General features: G+C 35.8%; 1 protein-coding gene across 15 annotated transcripts in view; it reads left to right on the top strand.

Annotated features, from left to right (window-relative positions):
- The window catches only part of PPIP5K2 (diphosphoinositol pentakisphosphate kinase 2), a 52,584-nt gene that overhangs the window by 8,082 nt on the left and 19,406 nt on the right, over positions 1–25,096 (top strand). For 14 of the 15 annotated variants that reach the window (XM_067316609.1, XM_067316619.1, XM_067316617.1 and 11 more), the window contains 20 exons: positions 1,985–2,369; positions 3,930–4,125; positions 4,856–4,946; positions 6,245–6,330; positions 7,527–7,681; positions 8,244–8,345; positions 10,635–10,796; positions 11,913–12,034; positions 13,552–13,653; positions 14,199–14,285; positions 15,297–15,372; positions 15,465–15,574; positions 16,656–16,741; positions 17,404–17,529; positions 17,626–17,747; positions 19,257–19,439; positions 20,987–21,128; positions 22,120–22,343; positions 23,945–24,072; positions 24,265–24,379. In XM_067316609.1, coding sequence (XP_067172710.1) covers positions 2,226–2,369; positions 3,930–4,125; positions 4,856–4,946; positions 6,245–6,330; positions 7,527–7,681; positions 8,244–8,345; positions 10,635–10,796; positions 11,913–12,034; positions 13,552–13,653; positions 14,199–14,285; positions 15,297–15,372; positions 15,465–15,574; positions 16,656–16,741; positions 17,404–17,529; positions 17,626–17,747; positions 19,257–19,439; positions 20,987–21,128; positions 22,120–22,343; positions 23,945–24,072; positions 24,265–24,379 — 2,559 coding nt within the window. In that variant the 5' untranslated portion in view covers positions 1,985–2,225. Of the gene's footprint in view, positions 1–1,984; positions 2,398–3,929; positions 4,126–4,855; positions 4,947–6,244; positions 6,331–7,526; positions 7,682–8,243; positions 8,346–10,634; positions 10,797–11,912; positions 12,035–13,551; positions 13,654–14,198; positions 14,286–15,296; positions 15,373–15,464; positions 15,575–16,655; positions 16,742–17,403; positions 17,530–17,625; positions 17,748–19,256; positions 19,440–20,986; positions 21,129–22,119; positions 22,344–23,944; positions 24,073–24,264; positions 24,380–25,096 lie in introns of those variants that run through there. The other variant, XM_067316615.1, reaches the window with a different exon arrangement.

Genomic DNA, 25,096 nt, shown 5'->3' with positions numbered 1-25,096 from the left:
AAATTCCTCTAGCAGTGTGTTAAGATAGGTGCTTGCCTTACAACTTGCTTGTTAGAAGACACAAAAGACACCACCTTCAGAGGGTGAACAGTGTGATAAATCATGCAGAAAACAATCTGCTAACCACAAAGGTGACTGCTCAAAGTCTGTTCTCCACAGGTGAAGCTCCCCTTGATAGATCTGCTTGCCATCAGTAAGACCAACAAACACTCTCCAGATTCTTGAGTAAAATGAAGAAACACTGAGTTTCAAATAGACTTGCTGATCTGTCCTGTTGAGGAATTACATTCACCAGTCTGTCTTTGTCTGATTTGTAGAGGGGTTGTGCTTTTCCCTTCAGTCTTTATTTGTGTGGTTTCCTAGCTACCTGCTTTGAGAAGTGATCGCTTCAGGTAAGAGAGATTCAGGTACTGCCAGAGACCCTCATATTGTGCCTATTTGATATTAATGTCAGATTCTTAGCTATGCTTTTAAAAAGACTGTAATCATCATGATCCTAGGTGCAGAGTAACACAGCTTTTTGACATACTGAGGTTAATTGAAAAAATGTTGTCATCCAAAATCAGTAGATTTTTAGGTTAGTTAACTGCAGTTTTCTAAGGAGAGCTAGACATATTTCATTCTCCTTCTAAGAGAAATTGTCTGTTAGAATGGTGCCCAGCAGCCTTCTTTGGGAACAAAGGTCTTATAACACTAAATACTCTGCATGTCTAGGAGGAGTTAATTCCTCTTTCACAGGAGGCTGAATGGCTGGTTACCATTGGAAATTTCCTATTGCTTCACTTGGTTTATAGAACAATCAAAGTTATTTTGGCAGATACTAAAGACAAATTCAGTTCTGCTGAGACATCATTGTTCAATGGCACTTACATAATGATCTGACTAATAAACAACCTAAATGATTTTTGTTCTTGTCCCTTTAATTTAGAACATTTAGGCATTAGAGTAACTTCTTTCTCCTTGCCTAAAACCATTGTTTAAGAAGCAGCAGAGGCAAACTGCAACAACCACATGCAGCTCCGTCTGGGTAGCTATCGTGCACTTGCATTCCTTTCAATGACTTCTGCCGTCTTGCCGAAACCAAGTGATCAGATGAACTTCTAAACAAATAACTGCTTGTTCAAATTGCAAATGATAATGAGTTATAATTAATAGTATAAAACCATGCCCAATTTATAAAATAACAGTTGTCTAGTTAATATAGCGGAAGACTGAGCGTTGAGTCTCTTTGCTTCTATATACAGCTTACTTGGCCAAGACTTTGTTTTGACATGACTGGTTAATATGTGTCCATTTCACTGGGACGTTGAAAGTTAATGCTTAGAAGTAGTTTTGATCAAAGGCAGTGCTAATGGGTACCCCTAAATATTTTTTCAGTGTGAAAATAAAGCAACACTTAATTGAACTAAATAAGCACACCACATCAAGTTGGCATATACATTTTGCTTTCAAACCAAAGTCTTATTCTGTTTTTGAAAGAATAGTTTTCTTAAATAGCCTTAATGGTGGCTTTATATGATTTTTTTCAGTATTTTTGTCTATTAGTTTTAGTTGTTAGCCATTGCTCATTTTATCAGGAAACTGTAGAAAAAACAGCTGACAGAAATAGGGATTTAAATATCTCAAATACTGGCAAAGACTATTGTTCCTTTATCTTTGTATAAAATATATCCTCTACGCTTTACCTTCCCTAATTTGGAAGGAATGCATTTAATGCTTTTTACTTGCAGAGTTGTACTGGGTATTTTTAAAATGTCAGAGTCAGCAGTTTGAAATATCTTGAAATTACTTCCCCCGGCTCCAAACATACATGTAGAAATGTAGACTGTGTATAGTCTGCAGGGTTTTATTTCTGATGCTTTGCTTTGGATACTGTGTCTTATATCAGAGGTATATTAATGTCCAAATGTGTGTTGTTTGTTTGTTTTTTAATAAGGAAGCTTCATCTATGTGCCTTTATCAAGTTGTGTGTGTTTGTTTTTAGGATAAAAAGCTGCCATATCATCTCAGGGAAACCGTAACCTGTGGCTAGTTTCGTGGAGCAACAACTCAAACCAATAATGGACAGCTGATACCTGTTAAACTGTGCCTGGCAGACAGCTTAATCAGAAGCAGCATCAAAGAGCAGGGGACTTCTGTGTTCCCAAGTCATTGGGAATATGCCCAGTATCTCAGCTGCCGAAGTGGCTGCAGTTTCTACCTAGATCTCGATAGGTCTTGTAATCATGTCTGTTAGCGCAACAGAGAGCGATCCTCCTAGATTCTTCGTGGGTGGAGAAGATGGAGAGGAATTGCTGGACTCAGCCAGGTCTACAGATTACGATCGCTTCTATGGCCATGCAGAAGAGGAGGAGGAGGAATATGACTCTGTATGTGCTTTAGGGGCATGTATGCACTGTATGTTTTCTAGTGTGATTTTACCTTTGAAATGATATTAGCTCACATAGATCACCATTTCAGTATTAGATTTAAATTGGGAAATGTCTAATCATATTAAGATAGCAACCTGTCAGTTACATTTGGAAATGCAGCACACTTGAAAAATAAGTTGCAATATGTATACCTTGAACTCGGAAGTAGATGTGCTTGACCTTAATACTGAGTTTGAGGGCAGTTCAGGCGGTTGTGCCAGCTTTGCAGACTTGATTTGGATTCTGGGATTGAATTTCACGGCATAAGCCTTATTTGGATAATTAGTAGCAAAAAATGATGGATAGTTTATCTTCGGTATATATTGTCAACTGCTGTGGAACTACCTTTGATTTTCAGTTTGAACAGACTCTTAAGATTTCTATTTTCATCTTACAATCATTTTACTGTTATTTTCATGAGGATATGACATGTTTTTATTCTTTCCTTCTTTCTTATCTTGGTCTATAGAAAGTGCATGTGAAATTAATCTTAAGTTATACCCTAGTTTAATATACTTGCAGAATGTTGTGAATTGTATTTTAACACTGTACTTACCACTTTCTAGCTTAAGACTGAAACTCTTCATTTTATTCTGCATGAGTCAGGTTATGTCTCTGTTAAATTGTATTTTTCCTTCATCTTTTAGTCTGTAACTTTTCACTTTAGGGAATTGTTAGATTAAATTTTCATCGATTGCAAACATGTCTAAAATTTAACTGAAAAGAAATGTTAATCAAATACTTGACCGTGATTAATGGGAATGCAAACACCTACTGCAAAATTAGCAGCTCAGACTGTTTAATGCAATCAGTGTATTTTAACAAGAAAAAGTAACTGGCTATGTTTAAAAAAAATAATAACTTAAAATAAAGGATTTTTGTGGGGTTCTTGTTTCTTTTTAAACAGATGAGCAGGTTAGTTGTCGCACTTAATACCACTGGGGAAAGTAACATTTTTAAAGGCTTATAAAGTGAAAGAGAATATCGACTATACAGAAGAAGAGTGAAACTAGCTATACACAGAATAACTCTGAGAAGTCTAGAGTAATATTTTCCATTTGATTAGCTTTCATTATCATAATTCACTTGTTAACAATAGGTAATAAACTGAGAAGCCTGTGGCTAATTGGTTTAGAAAAAGTAAATTGTTTAAAAATGAATTGCTAGTTAATTCCACAGTAAGCCACAAGTGTGATCTCACTCTGGTGTGGCATTTCTGACTCAATTTTTGATCCTGCACATTTGTTCCTGGTAAGATGCTCGCAAAAATATTTTAATGTAGTAAGTGCTGTTGAAAAATTTAGTTTCTTGAAGCATGTTTCATTAGGACACAGGGCAAAATGCTATCATACCACATTGTATTACTTGCTAGCAATTTACTACCTCTAATTTAGCTTTTAATCATGTATGTGAATTTTAACAGAATATATCTGCCCTAGTATTATGCTGCTAAAACACTGTTGCATTCTGAGAAGACTTAATAATTATAATAATTGCTTTTTTTCCCCCCCTCTTCAGCCACCAGAAAGACAAATTTTAGTTGGGATTTGTTCAATGGCTAAGAAATCTAAGTCCAAACCAATGAAAGAAATTCTTGAACGCCTCTCCATGTTTAAGTACATAACTGTCGTAATATTTGAAGAGGATGTTATTTTGAATGAGCCAGTAGAAAACTGGCCTTCATGTGACTGTCTCATTTCCTTTCATTCTAAAGGTAAATCTCTTACTAATTTCAATTTTACTAATACTAAACTCAACAACTAAATATTTCTTTCAGTCTGGGGATTTTTCTAAATTGTTTTTGCCTTGTAGTTCTCTTGGATTTTCCTAGGAAGCAGTGCCTTTTTCTTGTTTAATGTAATGCAACTGACTTTTAAAATGCAAGCTCTTAAAATGATGCTTTTTTTATTGTGTGAGAAAGTCCTGTTCTGACATGACATTTAAGATAGCTGTTCCATTAGTAAATATTTGGGGTGCCAGTGGAATGGTAAGCACTGTTGATCTAATACTAACTTGGACCGATAACTGCGAAAGCGTGCTGCTCTCTCAGTGGGCGTGTTGGGTCTCTAGCAACATGTTCCTGCGTCTCTGCTAATCTCTAAGTTTTTTGTGGGACTATGCAGTGAACCAAAGGTGAGCGGGCTGAGGTTAAAAATCATGTTTTCGGGCAAAGGCAACACAAACCCTAGTTCTGGCACTAAAGAATGTGGAGTGAGGAGAAGGGAATGGGAGACAGGACCACTGCTTTTGCAGCGTACACTGAAATTGGCCTACGGTTTTATGATTGTCTTAAGCTCACATTATGTATGTCTGTAATTGAGGGAGGGAACATCCTCCCAAAGCCATATGTCTGATTATACTCTAAAGTTTGAAAATGAAGGTACCAGACTGTTTACTAACATTGTCTTGTGATTTTAATTTATATTCTTTAATAAACATCTTAGGTTTTCCACTGGACAAAGCAGTTGCCTATGCAAAACTCAGGAATCCATTTGTAATCAATGACTTGAATATGCAGTATCACATACAAGACAGGTAAGTGATGATAACTACCTATCAAGAACAAACTACTTTTAAGTGAGGGACTGTGAGAATCTGTTGTCTGCACAACAACAGTTTCAATGTATTGTACAGTAATTTAAATGACAATTTTATGTCTTATTAATTTATGTATAATTTTCTGTGATGTGTGTTTAGGTATGCTTTTTTTCCCTTGACTGCTTTCATATTGATGGCTCTGAAGATTTACCAAGATAGAAATTTGGTAATACATTTGTCTAATGCCTAGCAAATAAAAAAGCTTAAAGTCTGAAAATATGTATAGCATAGGTTCAGGATTGTACAATCCTCTGTTGTCAGGCACTAACATGAAGTGGCATAGCATTTAGTTATTTATCAGTATTCATTAATCTGACTTTTGATATACATTTGATCACCTCTTATTCAAGTCATTTGGGATTGTGAAACTTAAACAATGAGATCCTGATGCCAGCTATGAAAATTTAGAGGAGAGTTTCTTGATGACATTAAGTTGTCCTGAAATGTTCAATTTCTTGTAGAGTACTAATTTTACACTTTACGAGCATTGCATTTGGCAGTTGTATATATTGAAAGAGATTAGCAGCGTCAATTAAGATAGTTATGCAAGATGTTAGCTGTGAAACAGGAAAAGCTTAATTGGAAGCATATTAAACAGTTAATTGTCTCTGAGATGAGGAAATAAAAGCACATTTGACTTTGGGGCCATAACTGTTCTCTGCAACTGTAGAGCATTCCATAACTGTAGAATTCACGTGGCTTATGGAAGGCTTTTTCTGTAAAGTGAAAACTTTGGGGGGTTGTTGAATGACCACGTGATCTTTGAATACTGAAGCGAATTTTCTTTCTGGGCTGCGATCACAATTAGCAAATATTAACAAAACAATAGTAAGCAAAATAAACATCAGAGCTTTCTGAACAGTGAACAGACTTACTATTTTAGATGCCTTCGATTGCTGTACTGTATGAACTTTTTCAGCCCTTCTTGTTAATCTCTTCTACTGAGAGACTTGTTCTGTGCAAATTGCTCTTGCACTGTGAGTGTGGAGGGAAAGCACTGGCACTGCAAATGTGATTGTTTTACTGATACTGATGAGACTGCTGTGAAGGTACAGCTCTCCATCAACAACCTTTTGAAGCATCGTATACACAAACAGAGTGTTACAGTATATATGTGATCTTAAGTGGTGTGTTTATATAGTTTTCTCTTTCCTTCCACACGCTCATGGACTGGAAAATACAAATACTGTCAGGACCTGCAGTCTTACTGTGCAACTTCTGTTCTGTTCTTCTAGGAGAGAAGTATACAGTATTCTTAAAGCTGAAGGCATCTTACTTCCTCGTTATGCAGTTCTAAACCGTGATCCAAACAATCCCCAAGGTAAAAAGCTGATGACAAAAATATCGACCATGGGCATCTTTTGATTTTCATTGGCAAACCGTAGATTCATACTGGAAAATTAAACTTTGCTTCCTAGAGAATTAGTTCATTGTCTCAGAGATCTATTTCTTCTCCAGTATTTAATTAAAGTATGCGTTTGAAAAGAGTGATTTTTGAAGTCTGGTGTCAGAATTCTCTTATAGCCGTCATAAGCCAGCTAGAATGAGGCCCTCCAAACTCAAACTGATGTAGAAATATGCTACCAACCAAGGAGAGCAGCATTTGTGGTTTGTCTTACATTACCCATGGTAATTAGTAATCCTGCTTAGGACTGGCAAAAACAGCTCAGACTATTGAATCCTTTCCCTTTCAAATACAAGGAACTACGTAAAGGAAATCTAGTCCAGAGAGATTCTGCAGTTGATCTCCTCTGAATATCACTTGCAATGAATGTTTTCTCTACCTTAAAACAAACATAAGAGCTTTTTCTACTAAAAATCAAACCTTATACAACTATAGGAGATTGCAATGACTGGTCAAGACATAAGAGTAAGAGATAAGAAACAATAAGGAAAATTGAAGCATTACCATGTTGTAGCTTTCAGGAGAGGTAGAGAATTTTAGGTGAAAAAGTCTGTATAACCTTGGGAAAAAGAGACTCATTTTATGCTACTGAAGCCAAATGAAAGCTGCTGCACCCAGCCAACCTGCAGTGAAGCGACTTCTGATCCTGTATGCAGTGGAGTTACCTAATCCAATCACACATTGTGAGAGAGTTCTCAGCATGTTAAAAGTACTATTGCATCTGGCCCCATATTCACTGTCTAACTGTGATCACTCTGGTATTTCAGAGAAAGGCACTGAAAGAAAGAAACTAACAGCCCTACCTCCTCCCTTCGAAACATTTCAAAAAGTATATATATATGCAACCCATGCTCGTATACAAGATTATGCATCTGTAGGGGATGATTTGCTCTCCGATTCTGCAGGAATCAACAGAAATCCTGAAACATAGGATTGATGTAATACTATTTAGATGTGGTACGGCAAACATGTTCAGCACATGATGATGAAGTCTTCGTGCAGTCAAGATTCATAGTAATCTTTATTTCAACCACCAAAATCACCTTTAATCTGTAATCATTTTTTTCCATGAATATATCATTGCATCTCTGTTGTTTGCAATGTTTCTTCAGAATGCAGTTTGATTGAAGGAGAAGATCATGTGGAAGTGAATGGGGAAATTTTCCAAAAGCCTTTTGTAGAAAAGCCAGTTAGTGCTGAGGACCACAATGTTTACATTTATTATCCAACATCTGCTGGGGGTGGAAGCCAGAGGCTCTTTCGAAAGGTGAGGATAGTGTACTAAAAATGCTGAAATTCTGTCACGCTAAGTGGAAAATTGGTGAAATTAACTCTTGTAGGGTGGAATCAGTCTCCCGGTGTGAGAACACAAAAGTAGATTCTGTCAGAAAGTTACGGCCTTTATTCTCCACTCCTCCCCCCCCCCCCCTAAAAAAAAAAGTTGCAGATGCCCAGCAGAGAATTGCAGAGTAATTCTGTCCTGTCCATATGTTAGCTGAGACCTGCACCTTTGCTTTTGTCACATTCGGCCTATATAGGAGTAGTGCAGATCAGAAAAGTGAGTTTCAGGAAAACTTGTGGAATGAATTAAGACCACTGTTCCTTTTAGTAGATTGTCAGCTACTGTCTATTCTTATAGGTAACAAAAGCATATACTCTCAGTGCATGTTTAGAATATCATAAAAATCTTCTGAGAGCTATCAAAAACTATTTGCTTCACTTAGGACAAGAAATATGTTCTATCAGTACAGATATGGTATTTTAAGGAGTTTTAAAAGTCTCTCAGACAGTTGCCTATGAGTTTATTAATAGAAAAATATTTATTTCAGATTGGCAGCAGAAGCAGTGTTTATTCCCCTGAAAGCAGTGTGAGAAAAACAGGCTCCTATATTTATGAGGAATTCATGCCTACAGATGGCACTGATGTGAAGGTATGACAACTATGCATTCTGATTTATATTTAGAACAATCAAGTGCTCTAAGAGTTTGACAGTTTTAAAGATGAAAGTATATCCGTGTGTCAAGGATTAATTTTAATAAAGTTTTGGTACAGTTCATAAGTAGAGAATGTCATTCTTATTCTAGCAAAACACAGTACTTGTAATTCAGAGTATCTTTGCTTATGTCTTTGCAATCAAGTACTGGATGCTTATTACCTGATGCATTGTCTTTTTTTTTTTTTTTTTTTTCTTGTAATGTACTAGTGCCAGAACACCACATACTTTCCTATATAAACAGATGCTACCTTGATATTTCATCTGAAAGTTGAAAAGAAATCTGTACCTGAAATGTTTTTTTACCAAATATTTTAATCTTATCATTAATAAACACTAGTTACTTCCTAAAATTATATGAAGTTGGAAAAGGTAATGCATTAAACGTACCTGTATATTATTTTCAATCTTTTCTTCGTTTACTTGAACAGATATAAAGATTAGGCATCATAACAGAGTAATAAAATACAGTAATAATAGAATGAGAACTCAGCCAGTCATCTATGGAAACTGCTTTCCTTCCCTTTGACTCAGAAGTCAATTCTAAGCCCATCACAAAACATGTCAAACAATTGTTTTACCATATGTGTGGGAGATCACCATATTTAGGCCAAGAGTGGAAGTCAGAGTCTGACATTTAGCAGTCAGCTTCTTCCACTTGGAGATGCATGAGGGGAATGCTGTTTTTATGTTTTCAGACAAATTCCCTATTCTTTAAGTTGCTGTGCTTTTATGAGCCATACTCTTTGGATGGTTTTGGTGTGCAACACCATGCAGAGCACTCTTCAGTAGGTTAACCTGAGGTTACAGAAGCCTGTGTAAAAGCTTTACAATCTACTTCCAAAAATAAAAGTTTCTAGTGATCTGAAGAAATGCAAATGACTTGGGTGGGTGGGGACTGCTTTGACTACTGTGGTAGTGTAGTTACTGAACAGCAACTGTGGACTTAAGCATCCTGAGTAAATAGTAGATTTTCTTCAAGTAAAAAGACTGATGTCATCTTTGTATCAGGCAACTTCACCCAACTTGCCCTCTTACCTGAGCTGACCTGCTTTCAGGTGTTTCTGTCATCCGTGTTCTAGTCTCAGCTTGCCAATGGCTGAGATGATACATTCATCAGTCAAGCAGGAAATACGCAGTCAGGTCTTGCAGGAGGCTGATAATACTGCATGCCATGCCTTACAATAGCAGTATAAGACACACTTGTCACCCCATCTCTTCCACATGATGTCCTGTAGGACTTTGCGTCTGAGAACTGTTTGAAGAAGTGCAGCTGCCTACAATTGCTCCCTTAAATCTACTGGCAAAGATAAAACCACTAGAGAGAAGCCATGTCTAGTTTCATTAGACTTTCAAGTGAGTCAGTATCGCCTTATAGTCAACCACATGTTGTTAAATGCAGCATATGGAAGGGGTAGTGTGAGCTTAGATTTTTAGCCTTGGAGAGGTTTCTGTGACTTAAGCCAGGCCCTTACTCCATCTGATAAGAACCAAGAAGGTTTTGAGATAGTGTGAGAGCTTTTACCACAGCTTTCTTCAGTCCTGTTTGCGAATAGATGGGATATTTGACAGTATTTACAATCGCCTGTTTAGTTGAAGACTTTCTTATCAAAACTTAGATTTGTTTTTAAGGAAGGGAGCAGTATCCCATTTCTTGAGAGCTTTTGACAGATCTTTTCTATTAAAGGCTCCAATACTTTCCTCTTTCAGTGAGTATTGCCAGTTGAAATTCTAGCAGAGGAGATAGCGCTGCTCTTCTCTAAATCCCTTGGCTTGTCACAATAAAACTGAGCAGATCATCTTTGTTCAGTCTTGCCTAAAATATGAAAATATCTTTTAATAACGGGAATTACTTAGTCCTACAGACAAATTTCAATAATCAAGTAAGCTCAAGTCATTTTTTTGTATTAATCTATCCAGATTTTGCAGATGATTTGGTTTAAAAATAAGAAATTAATCTTCATTCAGCAACTTCTGTCTTTTCCTGTTCACTTGGGCTCTGGCTGTTTTCCCCTCCTGTTTCATCCTAGGTTGTCAGTAAATGATTGGTGTCCTCTGAACACAGTGCTATTGAGGAAGTTACTTTAGAGCCATCTCATCAGTGATGAAAACTTGCTGGCATCTTTTGCATGGACTATCACAGTTGAGATAAATTTAGTAAGGTGCTTGCATACATTTAATGTAACTTAATTACACTGAATCAAGAGTTCCTATTTTTTAATAAAGGTGTACACAGTAGGTCCAGACTATGCTCATGCTGAAGCCCGGAAGTCTCCAGCTCTGGATGGCAAGGTAGAACGAGATAGTGAAGGAAAAGAAGTGAGGTATCCAGTCATCCTGAATGCAAGAGAGAAGTTAATTGCTTGGAAAGTATGCCTTGCCTTCAAGGTAAGCTGATTACTTTGCTATCTGATCAAACATTTAGTGCTAATTAATTGTTTACCACGTGGAACTTCCTTAGCGTTTAAGTGTACAGAGCCAGTAGTTATACTGCTGCAGAACTCCCAAGAGGGAAAAGAGTTAAACTTCTACATCCACATTTTGTTTAATCAGGAAGAATTCTTCCTTTGCATTAAAGTTCTGGATGGGACGCTTTTATGGTGTGAGTTTCCTGTCACTGCTGTGCTTTGCCAGTCCACAGTGTGTGTTTTATGCATCATACATTCACACACTTTGTTAATGGTTTCTAAGTTACGGAAATGCAACTGCAGTAGTCAAGTTTATGTAACTCTTGTTAACTAGTGTTTACACTGGGTCCAATTTAATTTAATTTGGTATTGACACAATTAGTTTTTCTTGATTTTAAATCTTTGATTTCCATTTCTGTATAGTTTAAGGTACTTTAATTAAAATTAAGCTTCACTCAATTTCTTAGCCTCTCTTCAACCTTCTTATTAAAAGGTTGCCTTTCAGTCTGTTGTGTGTTACCTGCATGTAACTATGATGGTATTCGGGAGCCTATAGGGTATGGACCATTATCACCAAGCAAAGTGGGCTTTGAGCTCTAAAAAGTAATCTGTTAAAATAGCGTTTTATCCTAAATTGACAATATTAATACCATGTCGATGTCAAAAAATATCCTATCAAATTAAAATTTGGACAAAAAAATTTTTATTGGTGCTTTGTCTCTTCTTGCCTGCCACCCTCAAAAAGCAGTGTCTAGAGAAAAATCTCTGTAAGAATGGGGAATTTGTAAGCCAGTCATTGCCTACACTGAGGGTCTTGAGGGTTAGATTTGTGAACAAGTGAACTTGACCTGCAATATTGATATTGCTACAGATATGTAGGAAGTTTAGAGCAAAGTTGGGGGTGTAAAGCTAATAGAAAAATGGTTGCATAAGGTGAGCAAACCTTATGTGGAACTGGCAAAAGGCATTAAGTCTGTTATATTTTTGTCATGTTTTTGGATAATTACCATATTAAAATATAATGAATATTTCTCATAAGCAAACCTAAGGAAGGTGATCTCTGCCAGAAATGACTTGAACTTTTATTCTGAAACAGCAAACAGTTTGTGGCTTTGATTTATTGCGTGCCAATGGACAATCCTATGTCTGTGACGTGAATGGCTTCAGTTTTGTGAAGAACTCCATGAAATACTATGATGATTGTGCTAAGATACTTGGGTAAGAGTTTATTGACTTACTTCAGGCATTTTGCCTATTCGCTGTATTGTGTGTAACTACAGTTTATGTACTACTTTCCCATTATTCCTAAATTTTCTGAAACATCTGAGTCGAGTGCTTTGTGAACACTTAAAGGTAATTGAAAAAATATTTTGAAAGCAGGACTGAGTTCCTATAGGTAGCTGAGTTTGGGTTTGGGGCTTTTTTTTGTTTGTTAATTTGTTTTTTCCTCCAAGTGGGCAAGCACCATGGAGTGATTATGTTTCCTGCTGTTTAATATGTGCTCAAATTAATGAACATTGTCCTTGATCTGATGCCGGTATATATTTTTATACTTGTGTATTTCCTGATGGTATATACAAGCTGAGGTAGCATCAGGATACCCTGTCATGCCGCCTTCTGTCTTACACTGGGAGCAAAAAAGGGATAATAAAGGATTATACGAAATTGGGTACTGAACAGTATGCCAGTGAAATGGTGCCCTCAAACTCTATTGATCCCATTTTGGCCAGTTAAACTGGCTTTACAGTAAGATCGTGGTAATGAGATACAGCACGACCTTGCTGCATTATCAAATGATCTAGCATCTTATCTAAATGCTGAAAAAGGATTTATAGCTAGATTGAAATTCTAGATGATAGCAACTTTAGGCCTGTTGTTTCAGGTCACTTTTTGAGTTAAAGTCAGAACTCTCAGACCCATTTTGATTTCTCTTTATTCAAGTTGCTGTAGATGCAATTTCTGCAAAAAGTGATCAATTTATTTCTTATGCTAAAAGGTAATACATTATAGTGTTAAGTCAACCGTAGTTAAGTCAACTTTTTTCCTGTCTTTTTAGAAATTAATATTTGGGGTTGAGCTAATTTAAAATGCAGAATTTTAAGTACTCAGTATAATTACTTAGGTAAATTTTAATCTCAAGTTCGATGTATTTGATGAAATACTTAGGCAGTAGGACATTAACAAGGTTTTAAAATCTTCTGTATGTGGATGTAATGTAATCATTTTGTAGTTATGACCAGAGACTTTACATGTTATTCCAGTTTTTAGTATATAAACTTCTGAGAAATAAAATTACTGCTAAAAGTACCAGTTGGTCTTTGATTAGAATGGCTTGCTGATTTTGAGGGACTTTCAGTTAGATAATGGAGTCGGGTATCTGAATATTTAAGTTAATCAAACCAAATCATGTCCTAGGAATTTTTCTAGGAATTGGAGCATGTAAACTGAGGTTTTTTGCAAATCCTGAGCACGTTAGGGTTCTGTTGTTTCTATAGCAAATGTAATTAAGGATTATAGCAGCTTTAAATTTGTTGTTTTAATAGTGTATTGTATACAATTAAGAGAAAAATACATGTCTAGAGATTTAATGCCACTAGTATTCTAAAACCAAGTTGTTAAAAAGTATATGCATATATCTGTTTGGTCTGGAGTTTGTATATGTTGTATAAGCCATGCTTTAAACAGTCCTTTTTCTTTTCTTTTTTTTTTCCTTCCCCACCCCACTCCTCTTTTAGAAATATCATAATGAGAGAACTTGCTCCCCAGTTTCAAATTCCATGGTCGATTCCTCTGGAAGCTGAAGACATCCCTATTGTGCCAACCACCTCTGGAACAATGTAAGAGAATAGTAGCTCTACCTGAATTGTGTCAAGTCCTAATATAACTTTTGTGTGAATTTTTTTTTCTCTTCAAAAGGTGTGCCCACTTTCGCCTATGAACACTTGTTTTGTGTGATGAAAACAAGGAAGGAATCACAATTGCTATGCCAGCAATCAGAGTTTCTGACCCTTAGTCAAGCTGAGTATAGAACAGCAGATTTTCAAGTGTGGCATCTTCTGCGCATAGCTTCCTTCACTGCTAATCATTGTTCAGCACCAACTTAATATGCGCTTCTAATAAACATGCTCTTTCATTAAATAAACCTCAAAATTGTTGTTTTAAAAACTACTTAAAATAGATATTCTTTAGTTACCCAAGTCTTAAAATCAGTATTTTTTATACCTTCCATCATTTTCAGTTAACCTTATATTCTTGCATATCCTTCTGTCACTTCTGTAGTTATGTCAAATATAATTGTGTCAACTGTCTTGATTCACGGTGTTTTTGATAATAAGAAAAAATCCTCATACATTGAACTGAAGAAAAACTCTTAAAATTTCAGGATGGAGCTTAGATGTGTTATAGCTGTAATACGTCATGGGGACCGAACACCAAAACAAAAAATGAAAATGGAAGTAAAACATCAGAAGTAAGTTGAATTTTGATAAAAATTAGTTTCATAACTTTAGAACCAAGCTCATTTCATGGCCATGTGGAAGTAATGCAATGAATTGAGCAGAAGTTGCATGCATACAAGTTTGTATTTGTTTTTCTTCTTTTAAATCTAATCAGTGCTATTCTAGGTAAATAACAAGCATGCACCTCTCTTTCTAACAAGACAATCAAATTAATTGTGCAGACTTCCTTCATCCCATGTTGTGACTTGTAAATGCTCCTGTTTAAATTTGGTGAAAATGCCTTTGTTTCTATAAGGGTCCTCACTCAAAATACTATAGCAGAGAATATTTCTGGTTCACCATTTGACCGTGATGCTATGTCTTCTCTGCAAAACTGTCATTCTTGCATGAATTGTCATCTTACTGCACCACCTTTTTGTCTTCTGCCGTATGTTTATATGGTATTTTTGGTAGATACCATCTTCAGGTTAGAGATTATAAAGTGCCTTACCTAGCGGTCCTGGAGTTATGTGCAATTTCAGTAAAACATAATTATTCTTTATACTGGGACTAGATTCTTGCATTCAGCAATGTATGTTGTAAATGTGTAGAACTGTATATTTGGTATTTATAATCTCCATTTCTGTCAAGGATGGTTCTTGAAGATTAAGACTAGACCTAGCTGTATACTCAAAAATATTGTGTCATTTGATGTGTAGGGTGTTTTGTGGAGAGTGCAGTTGTTTTTTTTGTTTGTTTTTGTTTTTGTTTTGTTTGTTTGTTTTTTCCCTAACATTTGGCAAGTCAGAATTTCTCTGACTTTTCTAATGTGTTGAAGATGTTCTTGGGAGATAAAGTCTGAATGAATAAAGGTTGGCTTGAGCTCTGAAGTTCAGATTTTAACATGGTTTTCTTACAATGTAAGGATCCTAATTTCAGGCTGCTTTAATTTTAAAAGCCACTTCTTTAATAATCTAACATTCTTACTAAATATGGTTTATTGGGTTTTTTTGTTTGTTTTAATCAATATGCTTTCTCCAAAGATTTTTTGATCTCTTTGAAAAATGTGATGGATATAAATCTGGAAAACTAAAACTGAAAAAACCAAAACAGTTGCAGGCAAGTTTGTCTTTATTTTTTTTTCCCCTGGTATTTTATAACTAGAAAATAATTTATTTGTTTTAAGGAATTCCTATGTTTCCTTTCTTTAGGAAGTGCTTGATATAGCAAGGCAACTTCTTGTAGAACTTGGGCAAAACAATGATTCTGAAATTGAAGAAAGTAAAGCAAAACTTGAGCAGTTAAAGACTGTGTTAGAAATGTAAGTATCTAATTTTCTCTAATGCTTCATAGCAGTATGGATGTCTGTTATTTTGACTTCTTTTACTATTACAGTTACTGCTTAGATTTGCAATGATTAGCAAATAATATGCAATGATATAGTAATTCAAGCATAAGTGTTAGTAAGCAAAAGGATGGCTTCATGTTTGATGTTAAGGAGGGATCAAGGAGACCCGGCCTCTTTCCATGTTTTCTCCTTATCTATTTTTATTGAACTTAATGCTTAATTTAGCATGCGTCTCAGTACACTTTTTATGAAAGGACTACTTTCTTTTATCTCAAGTTTTATTTTCTTGTATGTTTTTAAACCTAAAGTACTTGAATGTGTAGGGTCTGTCTCTTGCAGCGTGTGGCCTAATGAAGTCTGCTGGAGCCTGTAGGCACTTACACTGCGTGTATACTGTCCACCTTTTAGCAAACTTGGCAGGTTCCAAATAGATAAAGCTTTGTATATAAAGCATGAAATATTTTTAAATGAAACTAAGGTTTCAAGGTTTGTTAAAGGCCTAAGGTCTTAAAATTCTAAATGGTAACAGATAAATTTATTTTTAAAAAATCAGGGCAAAACCAATAATTTTTGAGATATATGCAGCAGATCTCTACTCTTCAAATCTCTCAAGTCCTGCTTCAAAACTTCATTGGCCAACAAATAGTGGCCATCTACACTGCCAGATCAGATTCTAGATACTGATGGTTGTAGATCTGAATAAATTACTCATGCAGTCTGAAAATGTAGATTGCTTTTGGCAGCTATGCATATGCAGTTTTTCGGTTTTGTGTTCAGTGCAGTGAAGAGCAATAGTGGGTAATATTTTGAAATGTTTCATCGTAGGATGATTGCTATTTTTGTAGTCATTCTGTGCTTGTTGAATAAGGTTTGTTGCAAGCACTGCTTCAGTATATGGGCAGCCATATGCATGAATCAATGGGCAGCATAGTTTTTTTATATCCTGACTGTTAAAAGAGCACAGTATGTTTGAATATGTATTGGAAAAATATATATTCTTATCTGAAATATTATTTCTCTCTTCCCCCCCTTCCTCCACCAATTCCTACTTCAGGTATGGACATTTTTCAGGGATAAATCGCAAAGTTCAGTTAACGTATCTTCCTCATGGTTGCCCAAAAACTTCCAGTGAAGAGGAAGGTATAGTATTACTTTAGCATGTACTCTGTCTTAATAGGATGTCCGTTTACATAATGAAGGGATTAATGGTATAACATTCTTGATGTTAAGAAGAGGAATTAATTGTTTTGAATGTTTGTTTGTATTGATGGCAGATATTCAGCAGTCTCTTAATCTGCTGAGTTGTACACCTAAAACTAGGTAGTAAATTTGTATTTTAACTTTGCTTTTTTTGTAGCAGAAAAGTAGGGGGAAGGAAGCGTCAGTGATTCACCAGAAATAGCGTCCTGGGGCAGATCTGGGGAAAATCCCACACACTGTTTACTACTATCTTTAAAGAATTTTTAAGCTTTTCTGGATATTGACTGAAATAACTCTAGGTATTTAGCATCCCATTTGTTTTAACTTTCTGGCTTTTGATTTTATTTTTTTTTCCTCAGATTTCTTGCCAAATATTTTTCACTTGCATTTTCTCTGTAACTGAACTACTGCAGGTTTCTCTGTTTAAGTGCCCATTTTGTCCTCTAGTTCAGTGTTTTCTTAATGCTAGAATGCTATTAAAAATTTATAATGTTGAAGAGATCCTTTACTGAAGCCCTGCATAGTTCCAGTATTTTTACCTTTAAACAAAAAAGATCTGTAATATAATTCACTACTGAACTCCTCTCTCTATGCACAATTAGATAATAGAAGAAATGAGCCATCCCTGCTTCTGGTTCTAAAATGGGGAGGAGAACTGACCCCTGCAGGCAGGGTTCAAGCAGAGGAGCTTGGAAGGGCTTTCAGGTGCATGTATCCAGGTGGACAAGGTAAAAATAAAAAGTTGTGTTGAATGGCATAAACTAATCGCTTCTGAAGTTGATCAAGTGCAAAATGAGAGTTTGAGCAGAATGTTTGTTTGATAGGAGATTATGCTGGATTTCCTGGATGTGGTTTACTTAGATTACATAGCACTTATCGACATGATCTCAAAATCTATGCTTCTGATGAGGGACGAGTTCAGATGACTGCAGCAGCTTTTGCAAAGGTACAGTGTGAAACTGCAATTTCAATTTAGAATCCTGATGTTCTCGGGATTGTTTGTTCTGCTGAAGTTGGGGGAGTTATATGGTTTCTTACAGTCCACAGAGTAACAAGGCTGCATTTCAAAAGAAATATATTTTCAAAAATTATTTAGGGCAAAGTGATAAGTTTCCAGTTAATGTGCCTGGCATGTGAAGCTCTGAGAGAGCAGCTCTCTACAGACAGGTTTAACTTATGCAGCCATAGTAATACACCTTAGTCTTTTCCAGTAACCACTTCCAAAAGAGAGAAACATTTATAGTTTCTACCTTGCCTATTTGTTTGGGATTTATTTTCCTCAAATTTTGACAGATTTCTTTGACAAATTGTGTATGTGTGTGATGCATAAAGCACAGATACTAGAACTGGTTTAATTGTGCATTCATTTTGCATGAGCAAAAAATCAATTTGCAGTCACTTCACTTGGACCAAAGGGTCTGGAGTTCAGGAGGCAACACTTTCATTGAAACCATCTTTTGCATATTGCTTTGTAATCGTATACAGAAAACTAGAGGGTTTGAAACTATAACAAATGTGGAATTAATAAACTACTTTAAATTGCAATACAGATTATATGTTCATGGCTTTTTGGAATTAATAGAGAAAGTTTCTTAGAATAAAAGGTTGTTACAGGATGCTTTTATATTTGGCCTTTCAGAACAACCGCCTAATAGGTAAGACATGCTGACAATACTGCGTGTGCACATCTTACTATTTTATAGCAATTTATTGGAGCTAAGACATGGTTTGGGCTCACCCAACACCAATGTCTCTTCCAACAGAGCTGGACCTTCCACACCTGCTGCCAGCGTGCCGTCCTTAATCTGTAAATGGACATCTGCAGGCAGAGAAAGAGCTTTCATTCTGTTGCCAGAAATGTCTCTAGTTTCTGTCCATTTACATTTTGGAAGTCTTCAGCCACCTCTTGTTCAAGCATAGCCTTTGGTTGTCTCTCCTTTTATACCACAGTGGGTTTTGGCTTTTACCTCTTTAGGATCTCTGCAAAGACCCTATCTATCTCCTGTGTGTCCTCCCTGACGCTGTTCAGCCTGTGAACTCTTCCCATAGCTCTTCACCTGGTGGCTCAGGACTTTGACCAGAGCATGTTCCCCATAGATCAGGCTGCTGTTACTCCCAGCCTTGGGGAGAGGCGCCAGGCACCCCTGCAGCCCGAGAGCCAGACAGCCAGGGTTCCCGGGAACACCTCTGTCATGCCAGGGTCAGCTGGTGGTGGGGAGCATGCTCAGGGCCCGTCACCACCGCTGTTGCACCAACTCTAGCTATCCTACACACTCAAGCAGCGTTTTGGGGGCCACTTCCTTGCAAACTGCAAAAATTTTCTGCCAAGTCCCTGTATATCTAACATGTAGGCAAGTGATATAACCTTGATTTGAATTGTTGGTGTTTTGTTTTTTTAAAGATGAAAATGTAAGAGTACCTTAATCTGTTTAGCTAATTATATGATTTGCTTCAGGGACTACTGGCCCTGGAGGGTGAACTGACTCCCATTCTTGTCCAGATGGTAAAAAGTGCTAATATGAATGGTCTGTTGGACAGTGACAGTGATTCTTTAAGCAGCTGTCAGCATCGTGTTAAAGCAAGACTCCATGAAATTCTCCAGAGAGACAGAGAATTTACTGCTGACGATTATGATAAGGTTAGAATATGTTTACTTCTTCTGTGAAGTGAAATAGTCAAGCGAATATTTGTATTGAAGTAATAAGCAGGGATTTCATTTACCTATTTTGAAAAATTATGTGCTTGCAAATAATTTGAACTAAGCAGGAATCTGCAGGAATTTTGTTTCGGATATTTTGTCCCTTTATGCAATTTGAGTTATCGGAATAATTGAAAACTTTGAAATAGGATTGTAATTGTTGATAGGGACCACATTAGTAAATTTTTTTCACTGTTCCAATAAAATTTTTTAAATTGTTCAAGAGATTTAAGTATGTTTATATTTTTTTGGTAATAGTTACTTTGATGGTATGTGGTATTGCAAAATGTATTGCCTGCTTATTAAAGTTTGTACCAATATTTAACTTGCTGCAAGGCCTTTTTCTGGTTCTAAAAATATTAAGATGCTGAAAACCAATGGAATACTTTCTAAAACAGTGAAAGGAAATGTCTCATTAACATGCTAAATTAGTGCATCTTATTAAAGTTTATGCTGACTTAGTACAAAATACAGATAATTATTTCTGGTTTTAAATGCAAGTAATATTTGTTAGGAACAGTTAGAAAATAGGAAGCTTTTTTTTTTTTTTTTTAATCCTTTCAAATACCCTTACTCTGCCTGGTATAACAACTAAAAACAAATCCTAAAAATGATATTTAAGTTTAATCAGCTATAGTCTAAAAGATATTGACAGCGAATTGTTGAAAAATTAATTTTATTAATTTGCATGTATATTCTATGTGAACTCATCTAAATGTATAGATTGAAAGTATCATCCAAATCACTGTTAGTAGTGGATTTAGCAGGAGCTGGAGAAAGTAATAGATGGTACTGGGATTTTTTTAAATTTCTGTTTATTTATTTATTTATTTTCTGTTTAAATGGTATGGGGTTTGAAAGGCACCTGAAACTATTGAGCATGCTTTTCTAAAAGAAAGTCGCTGAAAGGTACTAACGTTAGAGTTTTTAAAGTGATAATACCCTTTTTTGTTGTGGTTTGTTCTTTTTACTTGCCTGTAATTTGGGGGAAACAATGTGGTATTTTTTTTCCTGTATCAGAGCACCAATCATTTTGAATTACTTTTGAATTACACAGGGCTTCCTGTGACATTTCTTATAAAATTTTTAGTGAGCTTTTAAATACAAGAGTTACTGAACGGAAATTTTGGAAAATTACTAAATGCATATGAAGTCTTAAACATCCTCAGTATTTTCACTTCTTGGAATAAAAAAGAATTAAATCAACTCCAGAAATTTGCTTAAGTCTACTGTATAGAACTACTTATCCTCTGAATTTCTTCTAAGCTTTTGAATCTCTAGTAACTAATCTTACCACCTTTCAATTTATCTCATTGTTAATTCCTCTAAAGGGAGTAGATAATTGAGAAATGCTTTCAAAAATAACAATGTGCTTGAATGCCTTTCCTGTAATACTTGGAATCATTAGTACATTATATCTTGATTCTTCAGTTCTTTCAGAATTAACCAGTTTGTTTAGACAATTTTGTGTTTATCTGAAATTGCAGCTTACTCCATCTGGAAGCATCTCTTTGATAAAATCAATGCAGGTTATCAAAAATCCTGTGAAGACATGTGACAAGGTCTATTCTTTAATCCAGAGCTTGACTTCTCAGATCAGGCAAAGAATGGAAGATCCAAAGTCTGCAGGTACTTAAATATTTTGTAGCTATATTTAGTTTCTCTCATTTACATTTGAGAGAGAATTGTAATATAACCTTTCTTCATTAAACTGGCTTTTAGCAGAACTTTGATCAACAATGCCTTAGGGATTTTCACACTCTGATCTTGTATGTGTGATTTTAGAATAAAAGTTTTCTGCTTTCAAAATTATATGAGAGCAGCAGGAAGAACCCATGGTCTCATTGGAGGTAAGGGCTCTTGTGGTGTCTAGAAACTCAGGATAGCTTTCAAGTAGCTGCAGAAATTCTTGTCATAATTCTTCGGGACTCACCAGTTTGCAAAAGGAATAAGAAAAGCAAATGGTAATAAATCTAAGGTGGATACAAACACTTTTTTTATTTAAGTATCTTTGATGAAGATCTGTTGCTTACTGTATGTGATACATAGTAATATTGCATATAATGATGCTCTGGATTAATGGTGGTGAACAACTACCACAGTAAAACTAGTGCTTGGTTTGACCACAAGTTTTTTTTGTTTGTTTGGGGGATTTTTTTGGTACTAGCTAAGTACTAGAACATTTTGAATCACTGTTCTCCACAGGGTGTAGTACGCAAACAGCTTCTGCTTGGAAGCTGAGCACTAAAAGTGTCACCCACGGGTAGTGTTGGTGTTCTGTTCGTTTGGTCCAATCCCCTATCCTGTGAATGGGACTTGGCCATCCTTTCTTACTAGTCTCTTGGCTTCTGCTGTTGACACATGCAAGAAAGAGAGAAATGGGATATGCACTCTGTTCTAAAGCGTTCTTGTTTGGTTGTTTTTTTATATGATTTGCGCTTTAGGACACTTTATTCTTGGTGCTGTAGTTTTGCTTACAAGGCCAGCGGTGTATTTCTCCTAAACTAAATTTCTATTAATTTCTGTTAAAATTGTTTTAAAGTGTTAATCATATAATTAAAATTGTGCTTTTGTTATCTGGATGATCCTGAGTACTTACATGAGGTATCTGTCTGTCCAGATATTCAGCTCTACCATAGTGAAACACTAGAATTAATGCTGCGCAGGTGGGCCAAGCTGGAAAAAGACTTTAAGACAAAGAACGGAAGATACGATATTAGCAAAATTCCTGATATTTATGACTGTATAAAATACGATGTTCAGCACAACGGTTCCTTAAAATTAGAAAACACAATGGAATTATACAGGCTTTCAAAGGCTTTAGCTGACATTGTGATTCCTCAGGTAAGCATTTTCTGTTATTGAGTAGATTGCTTGTAGAATAAATGTTTAATCAAATTATGTGAAAGATGCCTATTCTATCTTTTTTTTTTTTTTCTTTGAATGTTCCTGTGTTTTGCAGTAATGAAGCCTTAAATTTCAACTCTTATTTCCTGGTAGCAAGCAGATTATTTAGCATCAGAAAAGTCTTGATTCATAATTCATCAAATCTAATGTGTTCAGAGTGAATTTTTTTCTAGCAACTCTAAACTATGAACATATATACTTCCTATAATGCAATGTATTGAAATAAACTTGTTCATCTCAGTTATTCTTCGTAGATTTAAGTGGAACCAGTGTGAACACGTGTGTCTTCTGAAATTTTATTTAACTCCATTCTTCCTGCTTTTAGAAACTTTATTTTCAGGCTGTTACAAATGGACGTTGTTAACCCTAATTATCTAATTTCACTTTTCTTAAGTAATTTAAATTTTAAAAGACCTTTCTGCTGTTTTAAAACAGTAACACTCCTTGATTAAAAAATATATATATATACACACACTGAATTTCACAGAATATAAGGCCAGAAGTAGACAAGTTGAATTTCCTTACACTACAGGCTGTTAAATTCAGGTTAGTCTAAAATGTTGTAGGCTAAAGGACATGAAATTACATTGTGGTGTAGAACAGACTAAAACTGTCCCCAAGTATCCCTGCACTTACAGAGCACTGATGTTGGAGAAGTGTGATCCATATCTTAGGCAGCAAGTGAGGGAGCTTCTTCCCCTCCACATCTCTGAAACTCCCTGATAGCAGGGAGAGCAAAATGACACTAAAAAGTTAATTTTGAACAGAGTTTCAGAGAAGAGTGGATATAAAATAATGGTAAATACTGAAGGAATTAAGACAAAGAAAACTTGGAGGACCCACACAACGCAAAGGAAAAACACTTATCTTGCTTTCTAGGGTAACAAGGTAACCAGGATGTCCCTCATAATGATGAGTACGCTTTAATTCGATATGTAGCATAGCACATGAAGCTTTTGAAAAAGGAGATTTTAAATATTTTAAATATTGTAACAAATGTAGTGTTTTCCAACTGTATTTTACTACTGGATGTCTTTCTTTTAAAAGAATCTTTTGTTTTCATTACTGTTTGAGGTGAATTAGGATCTCCTATTTGCATGGTTTACCCCAAGCTAAAATAGATAATGTGCCTATCTCTTGACTGTAAAAAGGGTAGTTAATTAAAATCAGGTGAGATTAAACTCATCATAAATGTCTGAACATGTGGGAGGAAAAAATAATTCTCTAGATGTTTTGCTTCAGGAAAAGAGCTTCTTCATACCAAAGTGAATCCACTTTTGTGGCTTAACTAGTGAATGAGCTAGTTCACTACTTTACGAGTGAACTAGTGAATGGGTTATTCTGTGTTGTCTCCAACAGCATAAAGGCAGACCCTGTCTTACTTGAAGGGAAGTTAGTATTCAAGTGTACTAAAAACATTTTAAAAAACAGTTTGCAACCAGAGCAAAATAATAGGTGACTAATTGGCTTTAAAATACAGGCCTTGAATGCGAAGGTATTTTAACTGGATTTTTAAAAGTCAGTTTCTTCTTATACAGGAATATGGTATTTCCAAGGCTGAGAAACTAGAGATTGCTAAAGGTTACTGCACTCCTCTGGTTAGAAAAATCCGTTCTGACCTTCAGAGAACTCAAGATGATGATACTGTAAATAAGCTTCACCCTCTGTAAGTCTTTTACTTTTTTTATACAGTTACATTAACTTCTGTAAGATTTACTGGAGGTATTCCATAGCTTTCATATTTAAAATGTCTTACCAGCTCACAGTCATTTAAAAAGTATGATTTATTCGTTAACAGCTATTTCTAAAATGGGGTCACATCTCATTATGGTCTAATAAGACTTTTTTGACTTTTAAGCTACTCCAGAGGTGTTATGTCCCCTGAACGTCATGTTCGTACACGGCTGTATTTCACCAGCGAGAGTCACGTTCATTCCCTGTTATCCACCCTTCGTTATGGTGCCTTATGTGATGTAAGTTGAACACTTTTTCTTCTGTTAGAACTCTGGTATTTTGAGAGGAACCTAAATGACCAGATCTCACTAAAATTACATCAGTTAATTTTCTTAGGTGGCTCTGAAAGTTATCACACTTCTTGAAACATTTGATTTCTAATTATACATGAAGGACATACTTCAAATGGTTAGAATGTTCATTTGTGGAAAACCGTGACTCGAGTACACCTTTTAAAATAATGCCGAGTTCCATTGGTGTGTTCAGCGATTTGAAAAGGACAGATAACCCAGTCTTTTGTTTTAAATTCTCACCTATAATTAATTCTGATATCCCCCCCACCCCCCCTTTATGTTATAGATCAAATTTCTCTAGAATTCACTTTTGGATTGGCCTGTAACTTTTGTCCATTGGCATATGGTCAAGACCTCCCTACCTGGCTTCAGGAATGCTCTATAGTGCGACGTTTGCACTGCTCAGTGGATTGTCTTGCTTACCTGTATTATTGTAGAGCACTTGAAGGTGGTGCATTACTCTCCAACTTTTTGGCCTTGAAACCAAGGATAAAAAAAGACAAGCTCCCCAAATTCACATGTGACCCCACTGAGCTGCATGGAGAGGATAAATGTAGCACCTTAGAGCCTACATAGCTGCTTCTTAGATAGAGCTTGATTAATTTATTAACTTTTGAAATAGTTGTATTGATATACTTACTTCTGGTAGCAGATAACTGAACT

This window comes from Apteryx mantelli, chromosome Z, assembly GCF_036417845.1.
Source record: "Apteryx mantelli isolate bAptMan1 chromosome Z, bAptMan1.hap1, whole genome shotgun sequence".
NCBI classification, from domain to species: domain Eukaryota; kingdom Metazoa; phylum Chordata; class Aves; order Apterygiformes; family Apterygidae; genus Apteryx; species Apteryx mantelli.
This window is presented reverse-complemented; position numbering and strand designations above follow the sequence as displayed.